The sequence below is a fragment of the Myotis brandtii genome, unplaced genomic scaffold (assembly GCF_000412655.1).
Source record: "Myotis brandtii unplaced genomic scaffold, ASM41265v1 scaffold1032, whole genome shotgun sequence".
Lineage (NCBI taxonomy): Eukaryota > Metazoa > Chordata > Mammalia > Chiroptera > Vespertilionidae > Myotis > Myotis brandtii.
Window position 1 is genome coordinate 134,083 of NW_005353467.1, and position 11,521 is coordinate 145,603.

An 11,521-nucleotide genomic window follows, 5' to 3' on the forward strand; every position below is an offset into this window, starting at 1 on the left:
GGGGGGCCAGTTAGGGGCGATCAGGCAGGCAGGCAGGTGAGCAGTTAGGAGCCAGCAGTCCTGGATTGTGAGAGGGACATCCCCCAAGGGGTCCCAGATTGGAGAGGGTGCAGGCTGGGCTGAGGGGGCCCCCCCCCCCGTGCACAAATTTCATGCACTGGGCCTCTAGTGATTTAATATTTGTATGTATTGCAAAATGATCTCCACAATAAGTCTAGTTAATATCCATCAGCATAAAGTTACAAAAGTTTTTTTTAATTAAAATTTTTATTGATTGATTTTTAGAGAGAGGAAGGGGAGAAGGGAAGCATCAAATTGTCATTCCCCTTATTTATACATTCATTGGTCTATTTCTGTATGTGCCCTGACTAGGGATCAAACCTGCAACCTTGGCATATTGGGACAGCACTCTAACCAACTAAGCTATCTGGCCAGGGCAAACGTTTTTTTTTTTTTTTTCCTGTGATGAAAACTTTTAGGATCTCTCTTGGCAACTTTTAGATATACCACACAATATTATTAATTCTAGTCTCTATATTATACATTACATCTCCATGACTTATTTTATGGCTGGGAATTTGTACATTTTAACTGCCTTTACTCATTCCCACTCATACTTTTAACCTTGACTATAACCCTGAATGAAGACTTGTACTTTGCAGCATTTAGACCTGGCCAGGGCAAAAGTTTTTTGTTTTTTTGTTTTTTTTCTGTGATGAAAACTTTTAAGATCTCTCTTGGCAACTTTTAGATATACAACACAATATTATTAATTCTAGTCTCCATATTATACATTACTTCTCCATGACTTATTTTATGGCTGGGAATTTGTACGTTTTAACTGCCTTTACCCATTCCCACTCATACTTTTAACCTTGACTGTAACCCTGAATGAAGACTTGTACTTTGCAGCATTTAGAACTGTCTTCCAGTTTCAAGGTCAGAGAGTTACTGAAACATACTGTTCTTTTCTAAAGTGAGTGGATTGGACTATATCTACGTTTAGCTATGTCTTTTACCTGTGATTCTGTAAATTTTAGTTAAGCACTCAGCATTCAATATAGAAGTGTGTTTAATTTCTTGTTGTTATTATTATTATTTTCATTTCATACATAGCTTTGTATCATACTTTTAAGAAGATTCTATTGCATTTTAAACCATTTTTTATAACCTTTCCCTAAGGTATTCCCATCTGTCAGCAGCACTTAATTTGGAATAACGTGGAACTTGAAGATGATTATTGCTTGAATGATTACAAGTGAGTGTAATTGCATATTAATTGTTTTATAGATGTATAGTATTGCGACTTCATTTAGTACCATTGTTTTTCTTCTGAATCCGTGGATTATGTCTCTTCTTCTGAATAGTTCTGTTTTTTAGATATCAGTGTAAATCCTGAACTAAATACAGTAGGGCCTTGACTTACGAGTTTAATTCATTCAGAGACCAAGCTCATTAAGGAGCTCATTAAGGAGCTCGTTAACTCAAATTACTCTATCAACTCAATGCAAAAAATTGGCCAAGTGAGTGTAATTGCATATTAATTGTTTTATAGATGCTCAGTATTGCGACTTCATTTAGTACCATTGTTTTTCTTCTGAATAGTTATGTTTTTTAGATTTCAGTGTAAATCCCGAACTAAATAAACTGTTGAACAAAACAGAAACAGAAGCATGGAAACGTGTGGAACAGACTGACAGCTGTCAGAGGGGTGGGGAAGCGGGGACTGGATGAAAGAAGGTGAAGGGATTAGCCAAAAAACTTATATACATACTATACAGACACAGACAACAGTATGGTGATAGAGGGAAAGGAGCAGTGGGGGGTAGGTGGAGCTGGGCAAAGGGGGAGAAAATGGGGACATAAAGAGATTTTGCTTGGAGTGATGGATACACAATGCAGTTTGCAGATAATGTTTTTTTTTTTTTGCCAATTTATTATTATATTATATTATATTATATTATATTCATGCACTGGAGGAGGGGCCCCTTAACCTGGCCTGCGCCCTCTCACAGTCCAGGAGTCCTCAGGGATGGGAGGTGACCCGGAAATCAGGGGAAGGCGACACCCCATCACACCTCTGCTGCTGCCACTGCCGGCAGCGCAATCCTCGGCCAGCCCTCGTTACCTGAGCCTCGGGCCGGTCCTGGGAGGCTGGGCAGCCACCATCTGAGGCTTGCCTATGCCTCCGGCCAGCCCTGGTTGGCTGGGGGGCTGAGGGGACTGAGGGACTCAGGAGGCAGGCACATGGCAAGGCCTGCCACCCCAGCGGGGTGGAGAGGACTGGGCGCCGCCATCTTGTGGCTGTGAGTGCTGCCATCTTTGAGGGTATGGCAGTCAATTAGCATATTCCGTCCTTATTGGCTGTGGGCGCTGCCACCTTTGTGATGGTGTGAGGGTCAATTAGCATATTATTTCTTTATTAGATAGGATTTGCTGTGTATGTGATGTGCCTTATTCACATGCCCACTGACCTCAGCTGCCTCTTCCCCACACCAGGCTGAGCACATGATTCCTGACTAGTTCCCTAGCTGCCCTGCTAGTGAAATTGGATAACCAATGGGTCTGTGAAGCCTGTCACTACTTGAGCCAATTCAGCAGCAACAGGTTTGAATCATATATGAATGTTTACATATAAGTATATACCTTCTTTGGTTTATCTCTTCTCATTCCCCCAACCCCACCTCAAGATATGTCAATCTGTTTCATGCCTCCATGCTTCGGGTCTTATTTTATTGGTCAATTCATTTTGCTCATTAGAGTTCACAAATAAGTAAAATCATGTGATATTTTTCTTTCTCTGTCTGGCTTATTTTACTTAGCATAATATTTTCCAGGTCCTCCAGGCTGTCCCAAAGGGTAAGAGGTCCCTCTTTTTAATAGCTGCACAGTATTCCATTATATAAATGTCCCACAGCTTTTTTATCCATTCATCTACTGATGGGCACTTGGGCTGTTAAAAAAAATCTTAGCTATTGTAAATAACGCTGCTATGAACATAGGAATGCATATATTCTTTCTGATTGATGTTTCACGATTTTTAGGATATATTCTCAGAAGTGGGATCACTGGGTCAAACAGAAGTTCCATTTTTAATTTTTTGAGGAAACTATACTGTTTTCCATAGGGGCTGCACCAGTCTGTTTCCATTTTTATTTTTTGAGGAAACTATACTGTTTTCCATAGGGGCTGCACCAGTCTGTATTCCCACCAGCAGTGAACTAGTGTTCCCTTTTCTGTACATCCTTGCCGGCACTTGTTTATTTTTTTTATGATAGCCATTCTAACAGGTGTAAGGTGATATCTCATTGTGGTTTTAATTTGCATTTCTCTGATGAGTAGTTATTTTGAGTATTTTCTCATGTGTCTCTTGGCCATCAGTATTTCCTTTTTGGAGAAATGTCTATTTAGCTCTTCTGCCCATTTTTTAATTGAATTGTTTGTCTTCCTTTTGTTGAGTTGTATGAGTGCTTTATATGTTTTGGAGCAGTGGTTCTCAACCTTCCTAAGATGTATCAGATGTATCATTGACAAATATGTTCTCCCATTCAGTGGGTTCCCTTTTCATTTTGATGATGGTTTTTCTTTGCTGTGCAGAAGCTTTTTATTTTGATGTAGTCCCATTTGTTTATTTTCTCCTTAGTTTCCTTTGCCCTAAGAGATGTATCGGCAAAAATTCTGCTGTGTGAGATGTCTGAGATTTTACTGCCTATGTTTTCTTCGAAGATTGTTAGACATGTTCTCCCATTCAGTGGGTTCCCTTTTCATTTTGATGATGGTTTTTCTTTGCTGTGCAGAAGCTTTTTATTTTGATGTAGTCCCATTTGTTTATTTTCTCCTTAGTTTCCTTTGCCCTAAGAGATGTATCGGCAAAAATTCTGCTGTGTGAGATGTCTGAGATTTTACTGCCTATGTTTTCTTCGAAGATTGTTATGATTTCATGCTTTACATTTAAGTCTTTTATCCATTTTGAGTTTATTCTTGTGTATGGTGTAAGTTGATGGTATAGTTTCATCTTTTTCATCTGTCTGTCCAATTTTCCCAGCACCATTTGTTGAAGAGGCTGCCTTTTCTCCATTGTATGTTTTTGCTTACTTTGTCAATTATTAATTGACTGTATGGTGTGGGTCAATTTCTGGGGCTTCTGTTATGATCCATTGGTTTGATTATAATGACTTTGTAGTATAGTTTGATATCCGGTATTCTGATCCCTCCAACTTGGTTCTTCTTTCTTTTCTTTCTGCCACAGCTATTTGGGATCTTTATGGTTCCATATAAATTTTTGGAGTATTTATTCTAGTTCTGTGAAGTGTGCCATTGGTATTTTACTGGTAATAGGAATTGCATTGAATCTATAGTTTGCATTGGGTAGTTTAGACATATTAATGATGTTAATTCTTCCAATTCATGAACATGGTATACGTTCCCGTCTTTTTGTATCTTCCTCTATTTATATTTTCAATGTCCTATAGTTTTCCAAGTACAGGTCTCTTACCTCCTTAGTTAAGTTTATTCCTAGGTATCTTATTTTTGTTGTTGTTGCAATGGTAAATGGGATTGTTTTTTTAGTTTCTCTTGCTGAAAGTTCATTATTGGTGTATAAAAATGCCATTGATGATTAGATGTTGATTTTGTATCCTGCTACCTTGCCGAATTCATTTATTAAGTCCAATAGTTTCCTGGTGGAATCTTTAGGGTTTTTTATGTACAATATCATGTCATCTGTGAGTAATGAGAATTTTACTTCCTCCTTTCCAATTTGGATGACTTTTATCTCTTCTTGTCTGATTGCTGTGGCTAGGACTTCCAATACTATGTTGAATAAGAGTGGTGAAAGCAGACATCCTTGTCTTGTTCCTTTTCTTAAGGGAAAAGCTTTTAGTTGTTGACCATTGAGTATTATGTTGGCTGTAGGTTTGTCATATATGGCCTTTATTATGTTGAGGTATGATCCCTCTACTCCCACTTTCCTGAGAGTTTTTATCAAAAAAGGGTGTTGCATTTTGTCAACTGCCTTTTCTGCATCTATTGATATAATCATGTGATATTTATCTTTCAGTTTGCTTATGTGAAGTATCACATTTACTGATTTGTGGATATTTAACCAGTCTTGCATTCCCGGAATAAATCCCACTTGATCATGGTGTATGATCTTTTTAATATATTATTGGATCTGATTTGCTAATATTGCAGATGATGTTTTATTGAGTTGTACACATGAAACCTTTTTGGTTTGGGGAACCAATGTCACCCCAATACATTCAATTAAAAAAAGATGTGTTGGCTCAGTACCCCATATTATCTGATCCTTGTCCTTTGAATCTTTGTTTTACTTTTTCATTATTCACTCTAAGCCAGCGGTTCTCAATCTGTGAGTTGCTACCCCTTTGGGGGTCGAGGGACCCTTTCACAGGGGTCGCCTAAGACCATCGGAAAACACATATATGATTACATATTGTTTTGTGATTAATCACTATGCTTTAATTATATTCAATTTGTAACAATGAAATTGGGGGTCACCACAACATGAGGAACTGTATTAAAGGGCCATGGCATTAGGAAGGTTGAGAACCACTGCTCTAAGCTATTAATCTCCTTCCTTTTTAGATCTTTCTCTTCTGATCTTGCATTTTTTGCTTTTTTCTTTGAATATTGACCCAATTCTCACCTGACTAGGTTTCTTTTCTTTCCATTTTCACAAGTATTGAGTGAGAGAGTATTGCTCTTCACCAAGTCTTTCATTTTCCATTAAGGCCTTCTTCCATTACTAAGTGGGACTGTGCATACCAGTGATTGCAGATATACTGTCTGACATTTTGCCTTTTTCCCCTCCCATAAATCTTCACTCTTAAGAAAAGAGCAAAAAGGCAATATGGAATAGCTGAAAGAGCATTGGGAGACCTTGTAGATTTGCTGTTTTTCTGTTTCCTATTTTACTAAATATATCTGCTATTTTCTAATACTTTGGGTCTTGAATAAGAATCTTTTTTCTTAGGGCCTCTTTTTCCTTACATGTAAAATGAAGAGGTTAAACCACATGGTCACAGATCCTTTCCAATACTTTTATTCTGAAATTTAATGTCATATTTAAGGATTATGAAAACTTCTTCACTTTTTCATTATTTAAGAAGTAAATAAATTAACATTTTATATTTATGCACATTGCTATATCTATTTTTAGAGGACAGGCACTATGCCTGGTAAAGCAGCAATAATTATGTACATATTTAACAGTGAGTGCATTTTGATTATTGTAGTTTATTTTTTTATTAATTATCCACAGCATTTCAGAAGGCTGTACCTTGAAGCTGGTACTGGCTATGCGTGGTGGACCTATAAATACTAGAAGAGGTAGGCATATGTTAAAAGTATGTATATTAAGCACTTTCACAATAACAATCTTTAAGCCAGTCAGTGTTTTTATGTTTTGTAGTAAGGTTCTCTTTCTGCTCTTAGGTTTAGAAGAACCACATTTGTTTTTAAAGGCATTGTTCTTTAAAGCCTAAATGAACAGTGGCAGGAACTCATATACTAGAAAGTCTAATGATTCATGATTCCATCCAGGGAGATTTAAAAATAAACCTCATCATCCTAGCTGGTTTGGCTCAGTGGATAGAGCGTTGGCCTGCGGACTGCAGGGTCCCAGGTTTGATTCCGGTTAAGGGCATGTGCCCAGGTTGCAGGCTTGATTCCCAGTAGGGTGGTGCAGGAGGTGGCCGATAGATGATTCTCTCTCATCATTAATGTTTCTCTCTCTCTCTGAAATCAATAAAAATATATTTAAAAAATAAATAACTAAAAATAAACCTCATCAATATAGGGAAGGGAAATGGAATGGCATAATACAAATATGTTGTTAAAAAGGTTCGCCATCACTGTCTGGTTTGGCTCAGTGGATAGAGCGTTGGCCTGCGGACTGCAGGGTCCCAGGTTTGATTCCGGTTAAGGGCATGTGCCCAGGTTGCAGGCTTGATTCCCAGTAGGGTGGTGCAAGAGGTGGCCGATAGATGATTCTTTCTCATCATTAATGTTTCTCTCTCTCTCTCTCTCTCTCTCTCTCTCTCTCTCTCTGAAATCAATAGAGAGAGATAGATAGATAGATATAGATATAGATATATAGATAGATATAGATATAGATATTTTTATTGATTTCAAGGAGGAAAAGAGATATAAACATCAATGATGAGAATTATTGATTGGCTGCCTCCTGCATGCCCCCTACTGGGGACCGAGCCCACAACCTGGGCATGTGCCCTGATGGGGAATCAAACTGTGACCTCCTGGTTTCTGGGTCAACACTCAATCACTAAGCCACACCAGGTGGGCCTGAGGTAATGATTTATGTAGAAACTTCTTTTTGGATATCTGTTAGCCTTGTCTATGATGTATTTGGGTGTCATGGATATTATCATGGCCCTATTGAGTCCTTTTTCAGAATGTGGGCAGTCCTTGGGAGTTTATTCATTTGTTCGTTCGTTCATTCATTCAGCAAATACATTTTGAGCATCTACTAGATGTTCAGTGCAATATTTTATGGGAGAAAATATCCCTAATTCATGAAGGTCCCCACAGTAAGTGTGTTAGGAATGGATGTCATTTTAAGCAGTCATAAATGCTGTGGAGGAAACAGGGTAGTATGATAGAGTCTGTGGAATCACTAAGCCACACCAGGTGGGCCTGAGGTAATGATTTTTGTAGAAACTTCTTGGATATCTGTTAGCCTTGTCTATGATGTATTTGGGTGTCATGGATATTTATCATGGCCCTGTTGAATCCTTTTTCAGAATGTGGACAGTCCTTGGGAGTTTATTCATTCATTTGTTCGTTCATTCATTCAGCAAATACATTTTGAGCATCTACTAGATGTTCAGTGCAATATTTTATGGGAGAAAATATCCCTAATTCATGAAGGTCCCCACAGTAAGTGTGTTAGGAATGGATGTCATTTTAAGCAGTCATAAATGCTGTGGAGGAAACAGGGTAGTATGATAGAGTCTGTGGAGGCAGGGTGATAGGAGGATGTTTGGGGAAGGGCCCTGGGAGAAGATGATGTGAGCGGAGACTTGATCAATGAGAAAGTTCTAAGCACGGGGAGAATTGGGAGTGTTTACATTGGCCCCTGATTCAGGTATGCCACATGAATCCCACCAGATAGAGGCTCCCAGAGACTGCTTAGAGCAGTCCTCATTTTGGGGAAGGACTTCATAGTTGTTTGAGCCTTCTTTAATCAGAAAACTGAATTAAGTATTGAGTCCACTGCTGGCTTATTTCTTCCACAAGTCAAATTTTATCTCCATGCTTCAAATTTTAGTTAAAAAATAAAGGTATTACCATCTTGTTCCTAACTACTTCAAGAGGATTTTGAGAGATATGTTCTTTTTGCTGTTTAATTATTTTGGATAAGTTATAAAAGATGAAAATAATGTTAGAGCTGATTAATTAGCACTCCTAATATTAGGGGCTGTCTATTAACATGAAATTCTCATATGTGACATAAGTTGATGTCTGTAGTACCGATTCTGAGGGTAGTACAAGACCCTAAAGCGTTTCCTGCGTCATTATTGTAAGATAGAATTATACAGTGTTTAATGACATGTGAACTCCATTGTATTATATTTTTGAAAGTTGGTTGTATGTGTATACTATTTTCTTTAAACCAGGGTTTTAATCAGAGCACCTATTTTTCTTACTAGGATTAAAATTATTTTATGTTTATGAGGAGGAGTGTAAATGCTACAGATTCTGAGTTAGAAATATATGTATTTTTAAAACTTAAAAAACTTAAAATGAAATGCATCACTACCCTTTGGTAGTTGAAGCTTTGTAATATCTTCTTTCCCTACAACTTTTTGTGCCTTATTTGTAAATTGAAAAATCAGCACTTAGAAATGATCTTTTTAAAAATATTTTAAATTAAGTTTTTAATAATTTTGCCTTTATCGAATCACCGTTTTTAAAATTAAAAGCTTGATGTTGTCTACCTTACATCATTAAAATCTTTGTGAACCCAGATATAAAACTTCTCCATGTGGTATTTGAGAAACCATGTTTTTTTTTTTTTAGCTATTTAGTCTTATTTAAAACTTATGGTTTAGAAAGTACCTTTATCATCTGAGTTCCAGTAAATAATATTTAGCTTAAAATTTTTTTTAATGAACCATTATTAAAACAACATAGGAAATACTTGCTTTCCTAAAACTAAATTTTATCTTAAACTATATATACAATGTTTTATACCTGATATAATCTAAGTGATTTTTCTGTTATGAAAATGTGTGGACATATATATACATATGTGTATAAGCATATTAAATCCCAGTGCCTCCCTAACAAGGCACACTATGTTGATTTAAGTAAGGCTTTCATGTGCCATTAGTAATGACAATAGCATAGGTTTTTATTTCTCATGAACATAATGTGGAAAATATATCATTAACTTAAAACTGGCAAGAACTTGTTTTAAAAATGTCTTTTAATATTTATGCATTTTGTGTCTATGAAAGAGTCAATCAAAACATCTGAACATTTAAAAACTATTTTTATTGATTTCAGATAGGAAAGGAGAGGGATTAAGAGATAGAAACATCAATGATGAGAGAGAATCATTGATCAGCTGCCTCCTGCACAGCCCACACTGGGGGTCGAGCCCACAACCAGGGCATATGTTCTGACGGAACCGAATTGTGACCTCCTGATTCATAGGTCAATGCTCAACTACTGAGCCACACTAGCCAGGCCCCAAACATTTTTATAAAATAAACTAAATCCTATTATATTTCTAAAGTTTTTGTGTTTTAGTAGTGGTGGTATTGAATTTAGGATATGAGAACATCTTTAATGTTTTTACCTTGTTACTTTCAGAGTTCAACTTTTCTTATAATTTTTTAAAAGAATAGTGCAGCACTGTGACTCTGGTAATAAGTAAGCTACTTGAATGAGAGTTATGGAGTTTGAGAAATTATTGCTTCTTTTAGGAAAGAGCAAATGTTTCTTCAACTTGTCATGAGCATGTCTTTGGGAACTATTTTATTTCCTGTAACCATTACTTAGACACCCAAGTGTGGAGTTCAGGGGCTTTTAGAACACTCACCCTATGAGCCAGCAATCTCATCAGGCCAATTCCCACCACAGGAGCAGAATCTGTGGCTGCTGTGGACAAGAGCAGGTTGTAATATTATTCAAACCCGAGGACATCTTTGTCTTCTAGAGCCCGTCAGTAATGAGGGCTTTGCCCCAGTCCTGTGCTCTGCCTGGGCACATGGATGTATTCTATTCAAGAACAACTCGGCTCCTGGGAAGATGCTTTTAATAAACAACATTCTGACCATTATACACATTGCGGTTTCATTACTAAAGTGGCCCCCTTGTTTCTGAATTACTGTGTACTTTTAAAAAATATATATTTTATTGATTTTTTACATAGAGGAAGGGAGAAGGATAGAGAGTTAGAAACATCGATGAGAGAGAAACATCGATCAGCTGCCTCCTGCACATCCCCTACTGGGGATGTGCCCGAGACCAAGGTACATGCCCTTGAACGGAATCGAACCTGGGACCCTTTAGTTCGCAGGCCGACGCTCTATCCACTGAGCCAAACTGGTTAGGGCTTACTGTGTACTTTTAATTACCTGACTGCACATCAAGAAACAGCTCTAAGAGGACTCAGCCTCTATATAAAACCAGAAAGAAGAAAGATTCAGATGCTTCTCACTTCTAATATGTCTCCTAATTATGTGTATGTTTATTTTTAATATAAAGTAAGTGGGATTTATATTGCTTTTAATTGTTGGTTGATGGAACCAATATTGGAAAATATAGGAAGCAGAGGTGTCAAGTGAAAGCAATCATAGATAATTATGTCGTAGAGTCAGCAACTATACAGACTAGCGGTATAGGAAAAACCTTGTGTATCTTTGTACCTAACAACACAATAATGCATTTCATTTATTTCATATTAATACAACATAGGGAGTGCTGTATTAACTATAAAAGACCAGAAACTTTTTGCACAGGGTTGTTCAAATTCATAATATTATGTTCTGTCACTGTACCAAGATGCATAAAACTTGATATAAATTGCAAGCTTGTTTATCAATTTTTCCATTTGTAGTTCCTATGGAAGACCCACTTAGGGAGATGGCTGAGTACATGGATTCCAGTCAAGACGAGGTCTGGGAGAAGACCTCCTACAACAAACAAGTTACATTTTTGGTATACCGAGAAGGAGAGCAATTGAATTTCTTTCGTGTAGTAGATAGGGGAGATGGCACTTTAACACCATTATCTGAATCTTTAAGGTAAATAAATAGGTTTTCATTTGCATGTCTCACTTAGAAAAGGATAACATCATACAATACACTCTTCAAATTGTCATTCCCCTTATTTATACATTCATTGGTCTATTTCTGTATGTGCCCTGACTAGGGATCAAACCTGCAACCTTGGCATATTGGGACAGCACTCTAACCAACTAAGCTACCTGGCCAGGGCAAAAGTTTTTTGTTTTTTTGTTTTTTTCTGT

The 11,521-nt window shown here is 37.3% G+C and overlaps 1 protein-coding gene across 1 annotated transcript in view; it reads left to right on the top strand.

The window, feature by feature from the left end:
• LOC106725623 (AN1-type zinc finger protein 4-like) overlaps window positions 1–11,348 on the top strand; it is a 49,165-nt gene extending 37,817 nt beyond the window's left edge. Inside the window, exons 4-6 of the mRNA XM_014537403.1 lie at window positions 1,183–1,258; window positions 6,284–6,351; window positions 11,111–11,348. Coding sequence (XP_014392889.1) covers window positions 1,183–1,258; window positions 6,284–6,351; window positions 11,111–11,301 — 335 coding nt within the window. The 3' untranslated portion in view covers window positions 11,302–11,348. The remainder of the gene's footprint in view (window positions 1–1,182; window positions 1,259–6,283; window positions 6,352–11,110) is intronic.
• The last annotated feature ends 173 nt before the right edge of the window (window positions 11,349–11,521 follow it).